Genomic DNA, 23,832 nt, shown 5'->3' on the forward strand with positions numbered 1-23,832 from the left:
CTATTTTTAGTTTTGTAAAGGAAAATATCCTTAATTTTATTTTAAAAAATATCCCAGTCCAAGTCTCTCATGGGATATATCAACTGTTTCACAATCGCTCTGTCAGGTTATCAATTCACACAAAAAACACATTTGTGTTTATGTTCTTATTTGTTCAAATAAAGAATGAAAAAAGCAAGGAGCCTTGAGCAAGTTTGCATTAATAAATATGTTAATCTAATGTTACTGTATGAGAGAAGGACTCTCCTAAGCCCTAATGTAATCAATGCAACACAAAGTAATGTTTTGTAATAATAATAGTTACTTCTTTTTTTCTTATTTTTTTACATACTGTATATTGATTCAAAGTGACTTGTGAATTATTAAAATTTGATATTAAATCATACTTTAAATATCAGAAATATGCCATAGTGAAGATCTTTTTCTGACTTATGCATGTGTAAGACAATGGTTTTAATGGCAATGAATGGTGTAATGGCCATTCTATATTTAGTATGAACAAATGTGTTTTGAAACTTACTGAAGCAGAACCATTCAGATGTTTGACTTCAAAATGGTTTGCCTTGTCTGCAAGATATGACATTTGTGCTACACTAAGAAGCCTGATAAGGCTGAACAACATGACATATCTGACAGTCTGTTTCTTACCATAGTTAGGCTTGCTCTTGCAAAGAGTTATCCACAGAATAATATCACTACTATAGTGATTGATTGACTGGCGGTATTATTGAGTACACAAAGTTAACAATGTCATTGCATTATGACAAATTGTTATCACTAAGTCAGGACGTCAGGTAGTCTGTAAAATATTGCATGTCATGCCACCCTATCAACCAGCACTAAAAGAAGAGAAAACTGATTTATAGGGTTGAACGGCATGATGTATCTTACAGTCTACCTGTATACTTCAGAAGTTCCACTACTGTCAAACAGTGTAGCTTTCTTAGCTGCATTCCTGAGTCAGTGAACCAACAATTGTGATCACCTAAAACATCAGATTTCTTAAAGGTTTGATACTTTGATAAGTCTATAGAAACACATTCATGTGATTGGGCTGGGGTGTCTTTGATATTCTGTCTCTGAATAGCATTACAGATATTGCTGTGATGCAATTTCATCAGTTTATAAAGACTACAAGTTAGATGTACATTTCCTTTGTGTTGATATAAAGCATTGGTTATTAGGGCTATTTTTGTCATTTTACCATTGTCCTAGCCTAGAGTCAAATCATGTGAGGAGTTAGAGTATTGTCTCATTGGGAGGTAATAGTCAAAATCCCCACATGACTCGATGCTAGGCTACCCTTTATCCTTATATCTTTAGTAGTAATAATGATAATGATGATGATAAAGTATATGTTATGATTGTTACATGTGTATGCTTTGGGCAAGATTCATCTTGATAAAGTCATTTAGTGTTTCATTCAATAATGTTTCATAATTTTCCATAAAAACATACATATTACTAAGCTTATAAATGATGTTCCACACTCCCCAGCATCGAAATAAAAACTGAAATGGAATATGGGAAAATCACTCTTTATGGGTTTAATACATCTAATTAGTTTTGAAGGAAAACTGTGACAGTAATATAGTATCAGCTACTTAGCAAAAATACATAAATAGTCAATCAAAATGGAAATTGGTACTATATCTATTAAGATATTGTTTAGATTATAATATTTAAACAATAATGTACAACCTCCCAGCCCATAATGGACGAAAGCAAACTTTGAACGACATAATGGGCTAGGCGACAGGCGAGCCCATTATGGAGTGCAAAGTTTGCTTGAGTCCATTATGGACTGGGAGGGCATACATTATTGTTATTATTTTATAGTTTTGCCAATTCCAGTGAATTTGTAGACCGAGAAATGCAAAACAACGTATAATATACACAGCGCTGAACATCGTCTGCCATGTACGGCCCGGAAGCTGAATACTAATCATAGCGACACACGTACGTACACATACACACACACACACATATACACTTCAATGAACTGCTGTGAACACAAATTTGTTCCATGAATGCGTTGTATTTTTAAACAGTGGAAATGAGTAACAACATACATTTCGAAAAAATACCTAGTCGTATGAAGAAACAGAACAAATAAGCTTTTATTGTTATACTCGTTCCGGGGCCGCGATGCCCAATAATGGAGTACATTATCAGTAATAATGTACAGCGATGACGTCACAATATTCACTGGAATTGGTAATGCTATAATATAATATTAGTTGAAGTGTTGACATGTTCAGTAAGGTGTTATTGTGTTTGATTTTTGTATCGCAAGTATACCTTATAGTTGATGTGGTGTAGCGTTAATTGATTTATTTGGTTATTGATGAATTTTGTTTTGGAATTTGTTCTATCAGGCAATACATTTATTGCAGAATAAAAGTCGAATCGTCAAAATTTGAAGTGTAAAGATTGACCTTTTTGTACCCATGTACGATGTGCATTGCTGAATCAGACTAGTCTGCCATTCAAATGTGTGCTAGTGGTTCGATTATATCTCAGACACTGTGGTCTGAGTTAATACAAACACTATGGTCAGAGATTATATCTTTGTTTTTTTAAATTATGGTTTATATATACGTTGTTCATCATCCATGCATTCCTCGATTTACATTTGGAAATCCGAATTAAGCCGAGCTGAGGTCAACATGATGGACTTATTTTCAGTATGTAAGGCAATGTGCAAAACATCCAGTGTTAAGAATTTGTTTTTATTGTATTTTGTATTCTAATGAACAGGTTTAGGGAGAATTGTGATAATTATTTCAGAGTGACTTTAAATCATTCTTTTTATTACATATGTACCGCTGTGTACGTCGATGTACAGTCAGAAATAAAACTGGTATTTTCACTGCTGGCTATGCAAATGAGATAAATTGAGATAAAATAGATACTAAAGCAAAACCAATTCCTGATGAAAATAGGCAAATAAATGCATTTGTTTTAATGCACATATGCGTCTTTCCTGTTGTTACACACTTTTTGAACATTTTTTTGTTGGTTCATAAAGTATTTCACTATTTTTCTTGACCATTGCAAGTTCTGAGGTATCAAATAACTATGCAAATTAGTTGCTTACTTATCAAATAACTATGGAAATTAGTTAGGTATTTTTCACTGCAAACATGTAAAAACACTTCAACGACATTCCATATGTAGACATTATCAATCTTGATGTTTAGTAATGTATCAAAGGTATCTGGTATTTTAAACGTTTTCACTGGATAATTATATACAGCTATGATATATATTTTAAAGCAAATCATTAATGTATGTCATTTTAAACTGATATCAAACAAGGAAAAGTTAGATTTGCCAACTGTTGTCACCTGTCTGCAGCTTACACAGTTACACAGATTTGTGTCAGCTGCCTCTGAACCGGACGCAAACCTCACTGCTATTAATAGTGATTATAAAATAAAGGATAGAAGTAATGAAACTATTAGTTTTACTAGACAAGTAAGTGTACCTTCCAGTCGGGTTTCAAAGGATTTGGCGAGTTAATTCAGAAATATGCCTGTTGTTCTCTTGCAAATATGGATAAATTTACTTTTGACATTGTAAACAAAATTTGTGTAACAATAGGATACAATGACAAAAGGTTACAGCTGACCTAAATCATTACCCAGTGATGTTCATCCTTTTCTAAATTATTATGTATCTTAATGATGATCTCATCAGTGATATGCAAATTATCTATAAAAATCTCAATTTTGGTCAAAAAATTGTTTCTTGAAATTGCATGGTGAATGGGGTTGAAACTTGGTGGGAATGTTTCTGGAGATGTTATTCTGCAGTTATTGTTGAAAACATTTGACGCAATTGGTCCAAAAATTTTTTTGCATATTGCAGACAGTCTAGGATTTGTATGTTGTCAATTTCTTTCCAAACGATGCCTTTCCAAAGTTAATACAGAATAGGAGAAGAAAAGAAATATATAATAATATATGCATTACTTTTGGTGCTCACATAACCTTTAAACTGAATGGTGACTGTATTTGTAGTGAACAATCATCTGTATAACTCAACAACTTTAATACATGGAGACTCCATTCAAGTGTCTCTCCCTGATTCCCTATATTGTAAGGTGTACAATCTATTTTGAGACCTTGACTTTCACCTTCAGGTTCAGTGATCACAATCCAGCCATTTCTCTTGCATATCACAACCTTAGTGATGAATATTCCAGTAACAATAAAAGGAAATGATTTTTATATGTACTTTCTTCCATAATGATCGCTTGCAATGATATCACTATTCATATTGAAACTGTGGATCTGGATTTGAGTCTGATTCTAAAAACAACTCCATATAATCAGGTCTCGACGTCACGCGCACACCCCATGACTGTTAGTCTTTACATAAATCAACGGGTGTGAAGTCGCTCTCTCAGACGAGAGGAGGTGCAGGCCGAAAACATAACGATGGCAGACCGTAGTAGCAAAGCCAGTGTTGGTGATTCGCTCATTGTAGCTGGTGGAGATAATTCTGGTGGTTCTATCGGATGTTGTGGATGGGTCTTGGTCGCTTTGTCGTGGTTTCTATTCTTCATCACATTGCCATTTTCCCTGTGTGTTTGCTTGAAGGTGGTGCAGGAATATGAGCGTGCTGTCATATTTCGATTGGGTCGCCTTCTACCAGGTGGTGCCAAAGGGCCAGGTATATTCTTTATATTACCATGTATCGAAAACTATACCAAGGTGGACCTGAGAACGGTGTCCTTCGACGTCCCCCCACAGGAGGTTTTGACAAAAGACAGCGTCACCGTAGCCGTGGATGGTGTTGTTTACTACAGAGTGAACAATGCAACTATGACCATCGCAAATGTCGTCAACGCGAACCACTCAACCCGCCTTCTTGCTCAAACTACCCTGCGAAACGTGCTTGGAACCAAAAACCTTGCCGACATATTGACCGATCGAGAGAGTATTAGCCAACATATGCAAACGATTTTGGATGAGGCTACCGATCCATGGGGCATTTACGTTGAGCGCGTCGAAATCAAGGACGTACGTCTACCCATCCAACTGCAGCGAGCAATGGCCGCCGAGGCTGAGGCTTCGAGAGAGGCCAAAGCAAAGATAATTGCTGCAGAGGGCGAACGAAATGCTTCGCGTGCTCTAAAGGAAGCTGCCGATGTCATCAGCGAATCATCATCTGCCCTACAACTGCGGTATCTCCAAACTCTCAATTCTATTTCTGCCGAGAAGAATTCGACGATCATTTTCCCATTACCTATCGATCTGTTGAGCGGATTGGCGAATAAATAGTAAACTATATCGTAGTACTAGTAGTAGTAGTACATTTACGTCGTTTGTATGGCACCATATTGTATATACATATAAGATATAGATCATTCCCTCAGTATTCGCGACGAATTTGTGGTACCCTTGAACTATATGGATATGATTTTTATATGTAGTGAATTTTGTACTATGAAATCGAACATAATACATAATGTACTAGTATCTTAGTGAAAATGGAGGACCCTGAACACTTTTTACCTGTGAATTAATCTACCACATTGCCTTCGCATGTAATTTTTCAACATTGACCTAACGAGATGTTAAGTACAGTCACGTCAATCACCCAGGCAGACAAAGAAAATCAACTTTATCTGTAGATCTGGAGATAGTCAATATTGGACCGTATGTTTCGATTACCCAATTTGTCGTGACTTTCTGACAAACACACAAAAAAAAACCACTAGAGAATTATATCTTTTATGTAGTGACGATTTTCAGCTGAATACTGTCTTTTTGTGGAAATATGTACGAGATTCTTACTACTTGAAGCAAAGCCTTTTACGAATTCTGATTTCAGGGGTAACTTTGTACATTCTTGTATTATATATCCAGTGTGATTTTATCCCAATCTTCTCAATGTTTTTAATATGTATGTGTACAACACATGGAATACGGAAGTTTATGAATACAAATGACCTTTATACACGAATTTGAATTTGACTGCCACTGTGATGATGACTGACTGATCGACTGTTACTTATGTGTATGTACACTAACCTTATTTATATTATAAATATGTAGCTGTCTCGGTGTTTACTTCTGTTTGTTCAGTAATGCACGTGATTATCAGTGACAATGTTCGCCATTTTTGAAATATATAACATTTTGCTAATTTTACACTTCACTCACAGTCACTGTTCACATTTGTGTCAAATATCATGTTTGTACGACTATAATAAAATAAATCTTTCAACCTTCAAGTTCTAGAGTATTGTTGGATAATTGCATTATATCTGCAGCACTTCCTTGCCGTTTTTAGTAGCGTCCAACAGCAATGTCTTTGCTAATTTTCAGCAAAATATTTGGTTCAACCGGTACGCACATCGTAATAATGTTAGTATGGATGCCAACGAGAAGCCTATTCTACGTTGATGCTGACCGCCATGTTGTTTACCTTTTCACCTCGCCCCCATAATAGATGTTCACTAACCATTTCGGAAGTCATTTTGGCCTGTTGGAATATCTAATTACACATGGGATATCTCGTGTTTCCGAATACCATAGACAGTTTGTGATAGTTAGATTTTGACCCACGGGGCCAATGAAGGAGCTCGCAGCAAAATTGCAGCAGTCTAGTCGCTTTGCGATTAGTATAGGTGTACTGAATATTTCAACTTTTCAACTTTGTCAACAATAAACGCAGTTAGAACAGCTTTCGTATCGCGGTATCCACGCAGCTGTTTACAGTTTAATATTAATAGTAACAATGATATTAACCTATGATGGTATTTTCAATTTTTTCAACTGCTTAATGATTGTACAAACTATCGATCAATTAGTCAATTACTGCTGTTTGCATTACAATGGTGTATAATATTAAATATGATAATAATATGTATTGAGGTCAAAGATACACAGGGTGTTTCGGCATTTAACATTTATATAATTATAGCCATTTGAATTTGAAGGCAAATTTTATTAGTTTCCTTCAGCGCTGTTTGTAGCATTTGACAAATGCTTCGAACGTATTTTATTTTTCAAAATGAGTGTGGCGTGATACCACGCATTCATTTTGACAAGTTGATTTATTCAGACACAGAGCACTGTATCAACATTACCACAATGGTGTAAATATGATCATCAGAGTTTGTCCTTCATATCGTCATGGTAATGTCAACTCTACAGTTCAGTGTACTGGGATGAATGTGTAGAGCGGTGCAATTAGTACATTGAAATATTAATTTACGTATCATCTGTCACGCTTGCTATCCAGTTGATCTGCAATATTAATGATGGAACTGAAAACCTAAAATGGACATACTGTCATACATCGCTTTGAGTCATGTCGCTCTTTATATAGAGGCCTTCAGCTTGTACTAGTAGCTGTAGGTTAATGTCAAAGGGCCACGGCAGACATAGTGAAATGTTGATGCAAATAGTGCTAGAGGACACTGGGGTCAGCTTTAATAAATATGGCACGTGTGCATGACTGGTTTTACATTTGTTAAATTGAGTTCAGTACTGCATATGTACAACATACTCATTTTATATTATGTTATAATATATATATATATATATATATATATATATATATATATATATATATATATATATATATATATATATATATATATATATAATGCAAAAAATGCAGCCATTGAATTCCAAATAAAGAAAAGACATCTGTTGCCTGATGATACCCTAGTTATGCACAATTTTAGAACCTTTGTTATATTTTATTTTTATATAATTATGCATGTCCGTGCCTATCTGTGTTTGTGTTTGTGTTTGTGTTTGTGTTTGTGTTTGTGTTTGTGTCTGTGTCTGTGTTTGTGTTTGTGTTTGTGTTTGTGTTTGTGTTTGTGTTTGTGTTTGTGTTTGTGTTTGTGTTTGTGTGTACAATACAGCTCTAAATTCGCGTTTTCTCTTCTAGACAACAGTATAAGGATTAAGATAGTTTTCCAGATTTTTCCGTAAATTGATTAGTCGCCTCTTGCCAACATCGTCATAGAGTATTGCAAATGCTTGCTCACTGTAAACTGTTGCCATGTTGTGGAAGCCCCCCCCCCTCCCCCCAAGAATTACAGATTGAGGGGGGGGGGAGTAAAGGTATCACATGTGGGATGAGAAAGTATAGTTTCCGATATTAAGTGAAGGGTCATTTCAATTACGCCTTCTTTATCTTGTATTCCCCATACGGCTATAACCCTTGTTATTACACCTCGACGTTCTTACACAAGCTGTCATTGGTCAGAATCGAATCACATCGTCGCAAACCACAGCCTGTTTTACGGCACCATTCTTAAGGAGCCGTCCCACTGATTTTGATGATGCTCTCGCCTTCGGCTTGGGCATCATCACAATCTTGGTAAAGAGTGCCAACCCTTGTGATATTGCCCTCGCTGGCACGTGTTATTATTTATCAGATACATACCTGTAGGCACACTCAACACTATTTCACAACTCATCAGATTACAATTGCATATTGTACTGGAGGAAAGAAAGACCAATTAATAACCAGTAACGTGATTTCTGAAAATAAACCATGCTAAGATATAGTGGTCGATATGACACGTAATGTACCTCTAGTAAAAGCTTTAATTGTTTAGTCCCCTTTCACACCACTCGGTGTTATTATTGTTCGCCTTATTGCGTTCGGCTTGGAACTATGTTTTATAGTGTGTTAATATCGTACAACATTCCAAATGTACTTGTGTCCAAATGAGCATATGTTCTCATTATTAATCCCATGATTTGATTAACCTTGTTTATCTTAGTCGACACGTGATTAAAAGGAGAGTCTATTTTTTATTTTACTACTCCAATGTCTTTCTCCTCTGACAGTTTTTTTCAGAATATGTTTGTCGTGAACCATCGTGTATGGACCTGTCACTCACATTTGTCCAACCAATTCTCATAGACCGACATTTTCCAGGGTGAAATTTCAACAATGACTTGTCTGTCCAGTCGAACATATTATCAATATTACTCTGTAACTTGTCAGTCTGTTTCACAAAAATACCTTTGAATACCTTAGTATCACCTGCAAAAATGTATACTTCAGAGTATGTAATTGTCTCTGGAAGTGCGTTTATATTAACAAAAACTATGGGCTCCAGGACTGAGCCTTGTGGTATCTCACTGAGGATATTTTACCACTCTGAATATTCTCCATTAATTACCACTCTTTGTTTTCTATCAGGAAGAAAATCAAATCAATCAATACCGTAATATTTCAGTTTATCAACAAGTCTATTACGGGGAACCTTATCGAAGGCTTTAGCAAAATCACAATAAATAACATCGATACAGCCTCCCTTGTCCAATATTTCAGTCCATTTGTCAATAACTTTAAGTTGTTGCAATACTGAACAGATTATTCGTGCGCTTTCATGTATTCAAACAAGGAATTTCTAATAAGTTTTTTCCATTATTTTACAAACTACACGTGTCAAACTTACAGGTCTATAGTTCCCTGCCACTTGTTTGCAATATATATATATATATATATATATATATATATATATATATATATATTACGCTCTGCCACTGCGGTATAGAGCACTGTCTTAGCAGATTGATACTCACCGAGTTATATATATATATTGTTGCTATGGGTTCGTTAATGGTATTCTCTTTCGATATAGCAACTTAACTTCTAGCAGGGAATTAGCTAGCAAGAGGTACTCTCAGAATCACTGCACAGGGACTAGACCAAAATATGACTACAAGATGATTTATTGTTCAGCACTGGCTCAAACACCACTTCAACACAGGTTCGGGAGATATAAAATCTACCCAACAAGTCCCAAGCTCCTATCCATCACTCCACCCATCTCTCTCCATATCTGGTTACAATAGTTATCCTATCTTATAGCCCAGAAAAGGGGCGTTTCTCGATATGCAACGCATATTAATATCACAACTCAATTCTTATTCTAAATCTGCATCCGGCGTCGAGACGTTTCAAACATCCGATTGGTTGGGAGTTTACTATATTTACATATGATCACATGATATTCAAATTATCATTGCCACGCATCAATGTTCGTTGCCATCTTAACAAATACTTTCTATAACAATATACTAGTATTCTTATGACAGTCAATGCCGACTATGAATGCATACAAATTCTATTCCTTTGAAATTGTAATAAGTTTGTTTGACATTTAGCCGACATCGATGTCTCCAGACATCCAGTCTCTTCTTTGAAAGCTAATATAATGGTTCCCTTTGTTTCAAGCCCAGCACTCTAACTTGAACTTGATACTATAACTAACAAAAGCTATAATAACATTACCGGAGATTAGGTTTTAGATACTTATTGTTCTCGCTACTAATAGCATTTTCCATTGTTTCTTCTAATTGTATTCTTTTGTTATTCACGTGTCTTTGTACTTGATTGGAATGTTCCCTTTTGTAGTTATAATTGTGTGTTGGTTTTGCTAAAGTGCTTGGCCAAAAACAATAGGATCCATTATATCGATACATTTGTACTTCTGTATTAGAATTTCGCCTGTTTCCAAATTTATCAACCTAAAATCAGTTAATATCTTTTACTATATTTTCATGTATGTAACAATATATATATATATATATATATATATATATATATATATATATATATATATATATAAACTGCTAAGACATATCATCCGACGAACACATCTTCAATTAACCAGGTAGCCCCACTATACCAAAATGCACTAAAAACCATCGGCTACAAAGAGAACATCGCGTACACCAGCTAGCACCCCACCACAGAAAAACAAGAAAAACAGAAATAGAAACACCATCTGGTTCAACCCACCATATAGCAAAAACGTAGCCACCAATGTAGGCAAACGATTCCTCAACCTCAGTAATCGCAAAACATTTCCCAGCAGACAGTTACAAGTTACACAAAATATGCAACAGAAACAATGTCAAAGTCAGTTATGTGATAGATAATGAACGAGTTTGGTTGATTATGCGTTATAACACGAGGGGGCGTAGCCCCGAGTGTTTGACGCATAATCAACCAAACGAGTTCATTATCTTACTTATCACCACGGCGATAACAATAGAATTTGCATGTATTCCAAGTCTGTCAGGTGGCACTAGTGAAGAGTGGGTTATGGCTTATAATCTACGGCAATCCTGTACCCTGATTGGTGGACGGAGTGTAGCCGTGTGATAAAGCTGCATGCCAAACATGGCTACCATAATCAAAGCGCACAACGCCACCATCTCCAACAGCGAAACTAAACCCAATAAAAAACCATGTGATTGCAGACAGAAGGACACCTGCCCTTTGAACGGCGAACGCCAAACGGAAAACATCATATACCAAGCCACCGTCCATGGAAAAAACCAAACAAAAGTATATATCGGTCTAACAGAGAACAACTTCAAACAGAGATACGCCAACCACAAATTGAAACAATCATTCAAACATGAAAAACACGAAAACAGCACAAAACTATCAAAGCACATTTGGAAACTAAAAAGAAACAACGAGCCTTTTTCCGTATGCCAAAGCATACACCAATAAAACAAAACGATGCAACCTGTGTTTAACCGAAAAACTAACCATTATTAAAGCAGACAAAAACTCCACACTAAACAAAAGAACTGAGTTGATATCTAAATACCGACACGAGAATAAGTTTTATTTGCCCAACTTCAATAGATCTATCACCTAAACTAAACCCGTTAACTAACGGAACATCAAAGCCCGACATGTAACAACATACTGAGTAAGTCATCCCTTCTTAGTCCTGCTTGCATACAGAGTAAGTCATCCCTTCCTAGTCCTGTTTGCATACGGAGTAAGTCGTCCCTTCTTAGTCCTGCTTGCATACGAAGTAAGCAACCCGCCAACACCGACTTGTCCGCACCCAATACCTCACACAATAACAACCAACTTTTAACACCTTCACACACACAGCACAACCCACCAACACATAGACAATAGTGATGATATTTCTATTGTCTGCACTCTATATATACAGCGCACCTCGAGAGTAGAAACCAGATGTCTGATGATCGCAATATGCGTGAAACTCCGAGTTACACCCAAGAAAGAGTTCCAGTACTACCAAAACTATATATATATATATATATATATATATATATATATATATATATATATATATATATATATATATATATATATATATATATATATATATATATATATATATATATATATATATATATATATCAATCACCCAGAAACTTCTAGATGAAGCACTTGACTTCGCATCAAATTTTACAGATATCAAGAACGAAGAAAAGGAAATAATTATGCATACAAAGAAAACCCTACTTTTCCACGATGATTCACCATGGCACAAGTCTAACCCGCCCTACCTATTTGATATTACTATGGGCTGCTATGACGGAGCAGAAACTTGCGAACTTATAGGCACCTACTTACTTAGTAAAGTCAAACATATGTTTGATAATGAGGTAGGATTATACAGGGATGATGGCCTAGCTGTACTCCGTAACCATTCACCATCGAAAGCCAACAAAGTAGCCAAGCAGCTAACTTCAGAATTTAAGAAACTCGGCCTTAGAATCACCACCGACCAAGGTATCAAAATTGTCAACTTCCTTGATGTCACTTTCAACTTGCGTGACGAGTCATACCGACCGTACACAAAACCAAATAACACCACCCACTACGTCAACAAGAAATCAAACCATCCTAAACCCATAATTAAGACCATACCCAGCTCGGTAAACCAACGACTATCCAACATTTCCAGTGATGAACAACTATTCGACGCCACTACATCATCCTACCAAGATGCACTCAATGAAGCAGGATATAATCACACCCTCAAATTTGACCAAACAAGACACACTCAACGCAAGCGGAATCGCAGCCGTAATATAACTTGGTTCAACCCACCTTACAGTAAACACGTTTCAACTAACATCGGTAGAAAATTTCTCAACCTCATCGACAAGCATTTCCCTATATCCAGTGTACTGCATAAAATCTTCAACCGTAATAATACTAAAGTGAGCTATAGTTGCATGGACAACATGGGTAAATTACTCAGCGGTCATAATAAAGCCATACTTTCAAAAGCTAAGCAAACACAACAAAATACCTGTAACTGCAGAAAACCAAAGGAGTGCCCTCTCGCAGGAAAATGCCTCATAAAAAGCGTTTTTGCTTTTTTTGATTTAGTAATATTTTTTTCAAGTAGTAGAATAACTCATTTCGGCAATGCCAAATTTACGTCGTGTCATACATCGCCGTACGAGGGCGCAAATCACACGCATATCATATCCAACAGATTCCAATATAAATATGGTAACGCAATATCTGTGGAAAAATGACATTCTGGAAGTTGTGTATGATTGTACGAAGCTAAAGTGGACAATAATAATAATCTAAAAACGCCTGAAATACCGATGTCAAAACATTATTGTCAGAGTAATAGGTATTTTGCTTCTTAGATGATTTATACATGAGTATACCTTGATGTCGAAGCGGAGAGTCTTGATTTGATTTAATTTTATATGATGGAATTGCCCTAGTTATGAACATAACGTTATCATTGACAGCTAGCTTAGATCATATACATGTCAAAACTCATACCACGTGACTATAGAAAATTTATATAGTTGCCTGAGGTCGGAACCACCCACAAATACCACGAACAGTTTCAAGGCTAAGTTGTAAGGAAATACTTTCATTCTAACAAACCATACAAAATAGGAAATCCTTGCAACTTTACCCTTGGGTGAAAAAACAAAACAATAACACCTTCCGATGTATTTTGGGTTTTTATTTTCTTAGCAAATGTGATAAATGTTACATCACAATCTTCAAGTTTTGGTTATCTCTTTCAAAATTTACACTTTAAACAAGTGAAATTTAAAATACTACAAAACAATAATTGTTGGGTTTTTGAAACTTTGCATTTTTATCAGCAAAATATCAAAACTGTGTAAGAAAATAAAACCCCAAAATAGATCAGAATGTATTTATTATATGAGAAAAAAATTATGTTGAGTCAATGACGGATAACTAGCATTATGTCACGGTGTGGTGGATGCACCAAGAACGACACGTCTCAGAACTTGTAGTTGACCGTACATTATTCTGCGACTGCAACTGCAATTAAACACACAACAGTTGCACTAGTTTTGTGTAGCCGTACTGGCCACGTATGCACTTCTGCCTTAACTAGCCTGCCGCGCATACTTATAAGGGAAAGATCATGTGATTAAAGTTTAATAAAGATATGTAGAAGCAAGGAAGTGATTCGATGTTAGGATTTGAAGATGGATGTTATTGGACGAAGAGAAATTAACAGATGAGTCCGGGTGACATGATGAATGTACATAGAATTGTACGGTAAATCACAAAACGATATTAACACAAAACAAAAGGACATCTACACTTTATAAACGAGGCAGACACAGAAGTATAAGTGGCTTTTATTACGTTTGCAAGATAAATACGTCTGTGACATTTATAATAAACTTAGGTCTTATTTCTTTGGAATAGTGGCGAAGAAAATCAATTTGGCAAACAATACAGGGATTAGGGATTGTGAAAATTGCTCAAGCTTTCTCATTTCACGCTCTTCTTTTACTTATGCACCATAAATGAAGTATTGTTAAAATTTGGCAATACAATTTATATTTCGAGTAAAGTTCATTTAAGATCTGATGGTTTTAATTGCAAATGCGGAAGCAGTTGCAAAAGTTACAAGAATATCATAAACTTATGTAGCGAAAGAAATACAAATTGAAAGAATTGTATGCAGGTATACGTACAGATAGCTCTGGATATATACGGTGCGGGGTTTCGACTCGTCTTCTCCCCTTCAGACGAGTCGAAACCCCGCACCGTAAGCTTATACTCGTAGTATATGAGTCCAGAGCTAACGTACAGGTTACATATGACGAATTTCGTCTTCAAGTTGTGCGTCGATATCCAATACAAAAAGCAGATAAAGATGATCATTATTATATTGTTATTACATATATTATAATTCGTGTGATTTCGTTTGCAACTGTCTGTGACTCGAGTCATTACGAGGGTTATTTTATCTCACAACACATGACTGCAATGTGTGGAGCGCCCACAACGATGAATCTTTCACTTTCCCAGTCTATATAAACATGAACATGAACAAGGGGATCAATTATTTGGTACTTGTTGCCTAAGGATTTGAAGCCTATATACTGTGTATGCTTCATCTGCTAGAGTATGCATTACTGTTATTAATTTCTATAATTTATATTATACTTGCCTTGGGCTGCCCGTTGACTAGCAACTCTCATGGATGTATTGGAAGAGATGTAGTTTATCAGTGACGTCACTATCAACCTACGACCTATATTCATGAAATTTGCATAAAACCATAGTGACGTAAGGCGGCCATTTTGTATATGCACGGCAGACCGAGTTGGCTAACACACAGGTGTGAGGCATTCCCCCAGCTACAGTATCTGTTTCTAACGGCTTTTTGATAGGGCAAGGTTTGCTCAAGTCTGAAAATGGAAGAAGAAGTCAACGAAACACCCGAAGAAATTGCAAGAGAAAGTCCCGACGTAGAGATACCCCTCAAAGACGATGGTCAGGCAGATTTAGCAGCCGGGTAAGTCAATCCACAATCAACAAAAATCAAAACAATAATGTTCATAGGGCTTATTGGGTACGGGTTGACATTTTCGTATTCTTCGTTCCCCTTTGAGTTGAATTATTTTAATGAAGAATTCAGTCTTTAATAAGTGGTAAATTATTGTGAAAAATGTATAAACGTCCATGTTTTCAAAGTGACATGTATATCTCGATTACCGTCGTCACCGACGCCACTGTTGCCTACACAGTACAGCTACTACATGTAGCTAGTAATGGCATTCCACTTCCAGCCCATAGAGCGTGATACTATCGGCAAATTCACAGACTATTCCGAGTGTAGTTCACATATTCAGTTGGTAACTTAAGCATTTTTCCATGGATAATTGGCTGAAGTTACACATCTTGTAATTCTAATTCGAAATTGTCATATAGTAAATGTGTATTTATCAAAAATTAAAAATGAGACATTTTGACACGTTTGTATAATTTTTAGGTATTTTCATTTTTTGAAATTAAATTACCGAAAGAAAAGCTGTGGAACTTAATATCCACTATTAACATTTTTGTTCAGGTGAACATAAATCATAAAAAAATAGTCTTAAATTGGCTCAAATCAGGGGGGAATACTGCTGGTGTGATTGGGTGGGTGCATGAGGTGGGGAGGTATGATGTACAGTTTATGCTATATTTCAGTGTTTCACTGCATTTTCTATATTTTTCAGGAAAAACATCCTTAAAAATAGTCTAACTGTTACCAAACTCTAGACATCTATTTACATTTGCAAGGAATTGAGCTTGATCCAGGTTTACTGAAAAATTATAAATTTGCGCTGTAAAGTGTAATATTTTGCTGACAGCCTTGATTATTTTCTGAATTACCCAAAATGTCAGGCATGTTTTTGGCAAGGGAAAATAAACCACTCACAGTTAGAATGGTATGATAGACTTTTAAAGTAGAGTACCTTCTCAGTTCAGGAAAATTCTGTATGCAGTTTCTGAACGTCAGTAGCTAAACATTTTGGGTTATTTTGCCTGGATTAACAGTGGATATCATTGTGGAAGAAGAAGAAAACAACAACAACAACAACAACAACAACAACGACGACGACAACAACGACAACAACAAAACAACAACAACAACAATTAAAACTGGTATATTTTGGTACCAGAATTGATACCTATTATTGCCAACCAGGTTTTCTGTATTATAATACATATAGAAGTTTACTGTAGAGATCTTCACTGAGTGTCAATGTGAATGGATAGCCTCTAGATTATCATAGTGCTGGATGGTTATTGATAAAAATATTAGTAGGTATGAATATTCATTGGGTAATTGAGCAGACTGAAATCAAGTGCATAAAGTACAATAGGACTGATCAGTAGCATAGTTTTGAGGCACAGTCCATCTATCAAAATAGAGACCGTTGTTTTCAATGGTTTACATTTTATAAGTGTTGGCTTATTACTGATCAGTGTTGACCAATATGAGAATAACCATGTTCTGTAATAAATCTACATGTATGTGAAAGTAACCTTTTTAATGCTATAATGAACACAAGTGAAGAACACAGTGGAATGAGTTGTTAACTTTTGAAATTTACAAGTATGGCACAATATTTCACCATCAATGAGTTGGGTTATCCAAAAGGTCAACTCATTTGCACCTCTTGGAACTTTATCAACATGTATTGATTGAGTCATTATCAGCAGACAGACGAGTCAGTAAATCAAATATTTTTTGTAAAAGATCTGTATGGTAGTGTCTATATGATTTGCTAGGGCAAACACAGCAAAGCTTTTCATGTAGTCACTGTAGCCAGCATGAATGTTATATTTTCAATTGTTATGTTATTATAATGTTTTTTATTACAAAGAAAGGGGGGGGGGGGGCATGAGATTTAAAAGTTGATGGATGGATGAAGTATGTCCAGCTCAATAAATCATTCTTGTAGAACACTCATAAATACATACATTCTTGTATTACAATGTACATACATACTGTTGCAACTTGAATAATCCATTCTTAGAAAGCAATTGAAATTGTTGTGATTTTACAGTGACCACGCTTCACAATTTTAAGATCCCTTTTTATTGTGGGGGGAGGGGGGGGCAATATTTCTTCTGTACTTTGTACCATTTCACGTTTCTCTACAACTCTAGGTCTGTGCAGAGTAGCAGGTTTAAACTTTAATAACATGTATAGTTTGAGAAAAAAAAGGAGAAAGCATTAACAGAATAATAGTGTTTTGTCATACAAATTGTATATGACATGTATTTTCTGGATGATGAAGACAGTTTGTACACAAAGTGTATATAAAGTACACAAAAGTTGAATATGTACATAATGTATTTATAAGCATTAAACTGAAAGAGCAAATGTAGACTGTAAGATACGTCGTGACGTTTCGCCCTCACGGGCCTCCTCTGTGTTAGGGGTTGGCCGATGGTTGAGGGCGCCCGTCACGGCGTACCTTACAGACTATTGCAAATGATACAAATTAAATTGTGGTTGTTCCTGTGTAAGTAGTTTGCTAATCTTTTTACAACAACTGAGACACTTGACACAATACATGTAATATTGTTACAGTTTCAATTTATATTTGATCTTTGAACCAAAGAAGTGAATTACACACAAGACTATAAAGTATAAGATCATACTTAAGTGTCTGATTAATTGGATTTGGATGGGATATCACACAAATACCTTACAAATTAATGATATTGTCTTTTTTTTTATGAGAGCCTTGTCATCACAAAAAATGTGACTATTAAATTGTGTGTGTTGTGTTCCTTCAGTAGGATGATAAGTTATCATCCTGAAACAGATAGTTTGATTGATTATGCTGCTTTGATAGTTGACCTCAACACTGTTTGAAAGAAATAAACCCATATTAATACATAAGTATATAGTGATTTGGATGTCACATACATGTAATAAAATACTTCATGTAATGAATGACTACAAAATCAGTAGTAAATGTTTACGTTTACAGATATGTTTGTACTTATTGATAAAGATAATGTATATATAGATAGATAGATAGATAGACATTTTATCCTGTGGGTCTGACATGATAACGTCTTTTACTTTAATTGCATATGGGTTCATTGATGCCAGTATTTCTATATTTTACTATTGTGTTTTACATGATAAAACTTCAATTTTCTTATAATTGCTCATAAATTGGCTACTATTCTGAAATGCAAGACTTTTTTGTGCTTATTACTACACACAAATGTGTTACTAGAGATGTGATGTGGGTAGAATATGAACATATCTTTACACAATCACAAAATACAACTGGAAAGAATCTTTGGAAAAATTAATTAGAGAGACATTTACATGATGTAGTTAATTAACATTATTTGTTATTTTAATAAAAAATACACAACTTCATGTACATGTAGCCTCAAAATAGAATTGCAATTACGGTACTGACTAGGGTTGTAATAGTTGCAAAATTGAATATCATTTATAGGCCTTGAGCCTGATTCAAACAATAAATGATAATAATAAAAACAAGTAATATACATTGTATATAGTTGAGGTCTAAAGATTATTTCCTGGGTGAACAGAATGCAAAGTTTGTAGTAAAAACCCCTCAATGAAATCGGGATTTGTATTCTGAAACTGCATCTTAGTACTTGTAGATAGTGGTTTAACGTAGTATGGGCCTCAGACATAAAGTTTTAAATTTGTTTCTGTTACTTTGTCCAAGAGTACTCCAACCTATCAAGATAAGAAACCAGGAGTCACCATGCAATATTTTTTAAATAGATGTCAAAATGTTACCAAAATTCAGTCATTTTAGAATCCAAAATGGCCACTGACTACTGCATATATTTCAATTCTATGGGAAAATAAAAGTTTGTCAATTCCTTTGAAAACAAGACAGTGAATTCCAAATTTATTTTATTATTTCAAAATGACCAGGAATAAGCTTTCAGTATTGTGAAATCTTGAAAGATTCAAGCTGCTTTGATTTTCCAGCAATCACAAAGTGGCCTGTTGGGCACATCTTCCAGCAAGTGAAGTGATCAGCTCTAAGCCATGTTATAATGTTGTATGCTGTTAAAATACAGATACTGACCACTTCACAAAGCTATTAACCTCCCAAAGAGAATTGAAATGTTGTCAGTGTACAATCATCAACAAAATTTAAATCCTTTGTGAACAAATTGTATGTAACTTGTAAGTGGGAGTGCAGGATGTAATACTCACTCTGAAGGTTCCTATCACTTTCGTGTATCTACTGAATTGATAATTAATAATGAATATATACTGATCAATTTGATACTGTCTGGTACATGTAGGTAGTTAGTCCCCAACTGGCACTGTCTGGAGGGGAATTACACATTGGGTTCTGTCCATGAATGCATCCATCCGTCTGTCAGTGCATTCACCCTCATACATGTATGTCTGGCATGCACCAACTGATTTCAACCAAACCTGGCACAAAGGTAACATACATGTACAACATGGATATGAGACATATCACATATGCACATCACTTTGTTGTGTGACTGAATCAAAATATGGCCGAATGGCCAGCATCAAGACCATGCCCATAGCAACAGCCAAATGATCGCATTATTGCAAATATAACAGGAATTAGTATACAAATGAACAAACATTCAAAAAATGTATATAAATATGCCTAGCAACAAGACCACGCCCATAGCAACAGCTAAATGATTAGGAATATTGCAAAGATGACATCAGAGATTCATAGTCAAGCAAATTAACATTCCAAAAATGTATGCAAATATGTCTAGCAACATGACCACGTCATAGCAACAGCCAATTGATTGCTAATATTGCAAAGATAACAACAGGGTTGGATAAGCAACTGGATAGTCATTCACCAACTGAACACCTATACCTAGCATGGATCAACATTTGGATAGATAAGATAAGATAAGATAAGTTATATTTTATTGTCCACTGAAACATGGAAAATTGCCTTTGGCACTAGGCCATACATATAAAAACAACAAACAGGTTACAAGAACAACAATGTAAATAAAACAATATTAATGTTGCATTAAAAGACAAAGACGCTACAGTTGTATAAAATGGAGGACTGTATTAACCGTCCAGAATTGACTATTAATCTAAACTGCAAAAGATGGGAGCTTTGCCCCATGTTAATGATTTTGAAATGCTCATGTTTAAAACGGTAACTGTCGATGGGATAAAATGAGCCCTAGGCACAAGTAACCGGCGACCTGAAGGCAGGTATCGAAACCTATCATTTAGTGGGTGAGATGCATCATTTAGAATTGACATACCTTTCCTACGGAGAGCCTGTTTGTTCAGTTCTCCAAGCTCTGTGAACTTGAACTACAAGTCTACTACATACATGTATGTTTACAATTCTCTACAGTCTTGTCTTATCCTGTTTGTTGTTTTTATATTTATAAACATTTTTAATAAACTATGCAGTTGTGCTACAATGCTATTGGTGCTATTTTTTCCATATGTGGAAGCAGTGCAATTTTTTTTCTGCAGTTACTAATTTTGTAACATGCTGTTCATAATTATACCTTCATAGCCGACCCCCCCCCCCCCAACAAGTTTTGTGAAAGCAGCCTTATATCATAAATGCTGAAAAAAAACCCATAGGGCTTACTCACAAATATTGAAAATATTAGCACCGCCTTACATGTAGGCCTCCAGAGAAAATGAGAGAACCGGATTCCCAAATTTTGCTGATTTCAGCACATCACAACAAAAATTCTTTTTTTACTTGTCTGTTGGAACATTTTTTTCTCTCTCAAGCCATTACGAGATCAAATAATTTTTTTTTCTCCTATACTTGCTGACAATTTCCCCCAAAAAAATCCTCCAATCCTCCCCCTCAAAATCAAATGGTTCTCCCCTAATACAACAATCTAATCATGTTTTCAACTATCTGTCATGTTTCTATACATAAATGAATCATTGATTTATTAATGCTTGTTTTTACATAACATAATGTTAGCATTTTGTGCATATGTGCAAGCCCTGAGACTTTTCTGAACTATCTCCAGCCAGATGCTGAAGATAGTAATATCAACAAGTCTCTTGGCTGTGCATGTGCTGAAAGTGAAAGGTTATGAAATTTTCAGTTGCATTATGAGATAATGAAAATACTTCTTTCTAACTACCAAACAACTTTAATATGTTTAAAAAAATTGACTTGTACTTGCACAATGTACATGTAGTTGTCAAACAAGTTTGTATTCTGCTGTACATATTTGATTTGTTTGTCTAAAACAATTGCTTTTACAAGTGTCACCATACAAAATTTTCAAAAAGAAGTCAAAATGTCAAAATTAAGCCATTTTAGAATCCAATATCGGCTGCTGAATACTGTGTTAACTCCATCGAAAACAAAAGGTTGTCAATTTCCTTGAAAACAAGACAGTGGACCCCCATTCTCCCCCATTATTTCAAAAGGACCATATACATGTAAAGCCAGTTCCATACAGCAAAGCTTGATGATATTTTATGAACTTTGATTTTCAGCGTCCTTGAGGCATTCTCTACCTATGAAAAAGAAGACAAAATAAAAACAAGATCTTGTATATATTAAGTTTGTATAGAACCATAATACTAATATAATAAGTTGTACTAGTATTCAGTCCTCTGCTTGTCAACTTTTGCAGTGTTCTCTTGGTAACAATTGTTTGACCATCTGTATGAGACAAGATTCTAGCATGGTATACAAATTTACCTGTACTTGAACTTGTTCCATGTGACAATAAAGTAATGATAATTGCCAGATAGCTATTATCTATTATGTCATGCGGATATATAAAAGGTCATAATATAATAAATAGGATCATTCCATTAAAAATATTATGATGAGTATTTTTGAGATGTGCTGTACTTGAACTTGTAGATGATGTTGGCATGAAGATGGTGTGTGTGTGTGTGTGGGGGGGGGGGGCACTGTGTTGTCACTTAATTTGCACATTGTAGTGTATAGCATGGAAGAAGCATACTCAGCACACTGCAAGCAGTAAGTATACTTCCATTGATGTTGTATTTTAAACATTAACAATAACCAAACTTGAGATATATACAAATTTAATACTATTAAATGTTGTGATAATTATATTAAAAAGAAGTATGTTTAGTGAAGATCCTTTATTACCAGCAGTAGAATTATAAATAAGATATTATATTTCTGTCTGTCTGTCTGTCTGTCTGTCTGTCTGTCTGTCTGTCTGTCTGTCTGTCTGTCTGTCTGTCTGTCTGTCTGTCTGTCTGTCTGTCTGTCTTGGGTATTTGTTTTACCGACTCACTCATCATTAAACATTTTTTTCTACCCTTGCGATAAAAGCTGAGTGTTTTAACCAGTCTAAGTGTACATGTAGTTAGTATTCATTCGGAGATTGTGACGAATTACAACATACATGTAGATGGAGGGTGGGAAGTTTAGGAAATGACCAAATCAAAGGTCACCATATATTGATGACCTCACTGAGTTTCAACATGGCAATGAATATGATTCTGAATGAATGAATGAATGAATGAATGAATGAATGAATGAATGAATGAATGAATGATATGGAAGGAACTCAAGGGAAGTAAGTCTACAGATCAATTTTATATGTCCCTTCTGTAATCTATGAGACAGGTTTGCTTTCCAGTTAGAGGTGTCTCTGTAACCATGAGAATTTTGCAAAATTTATACCAGCAAGTAAAATATTTGAAAAGGTAATACATATCAATGAATTGAACTGACTGTCTTCCTAAGTTTCAGGCAGTGAATTGTCATCCTGTGGTTATAAATTACAGTCATTATTAAATCAATCATATGTTTCAACAGTTCACAATAACAACAAACTAGTAGACATGTAGCTACAAATAACTACCATCTTTGAGTGGTATGATATGTTTATTCAACTTTGTCAAGTGTGCAGTCATATGTACACAGGTATGATGTATGCACCTCAAGAACTTGAACATTCGGCGACACCTTCCTAAAAAACCTAGTTATAAAACACGACGACTAACTGAAAACATGTACAAATGTAGCAGTACAAAAATTTTGGTTGTGTATGCGACTGAAATTTAAAAAGTGTGAGCCTTGCATGTACCTGTAGTATTATTGATAGCAAGACAAGGAAATATGTTTGTTTCTTTGCATAGAGAAAAATATTTGTAGATATACCAACTATAAAAGGGAAGCTGTTGGTTGCTGTCATCTTCATTTTAAATCATTTAGACTGTCCATAAAACTGTTTTCAAGG

At 35.2% G+C, this 23,832-nt stretch overlaps 2 protein-coding genes across 2 annotated transcripts in view; both read left to right on the forward strand.

The window, feature by feature from the left end:
• Window positions 1-4,349: 4,349 nt before the first annotated feature.
• Window positions 4,350-6,234, forward strand: LOC144433652 (stomatin-like). Its single transcript, XM_078121998.1, has one exon. It carries the CDS (start codon window positions 4,446-4,448, stop codon window positions 5,289-5,291), a length of 846 nt encoding a protein of 281 aa, XP_077978124.1. The 5' UTR covers window positions 4,350-4,445; the 3' UTR covers window positions 5,292-6,234.
• A 9,150-nt stretch (window positions 6,235-15,384) lies between these two features.
• Window positions 15,385-23,832, forward strand: part of LOC144433963 (ciliogenesis-associated TTC17-interacting protein-like) — a 46,961-nt gene continuing 38,513 nt past the window's right edge. Inside the window, exon 1 of the mRNA XM_078122381.1 lies at window positions 15,385-15,601. Within this exon, the coding sequence (XP_077978507.1) occupies window positions 15,501-15,601 (101 nt within the window). The 5' untranslated portion in view covers window positions 15,385-15,500. The remainder of the gene's footprint in view (window positions 15,602-23,832) is intronic.

This window comes from Glandiceps talaboti, chromosome 4, assembly GCF_964340395.1.
Source record: "Glandiceps talaboti chromosome 4, keGlaTala1.1, whole genome shotgun sequence".
Taxonomy (NCBI): domain Eukaryota; kingdom Metazoa; phylum Hemichordata; class Enteropneusta; family Spengelidae; genus Glandiceps; species Glandiceps talaboti.

Coding starts and splice junctions, on each gene's coding strand:
- LOC144433652 (XM_078121998.1), top strand. CDS start 4,446: ATGGCAGACCGTAGTAGCAAAGCCAGTGTTGGTGATTCGCTCATTGTA.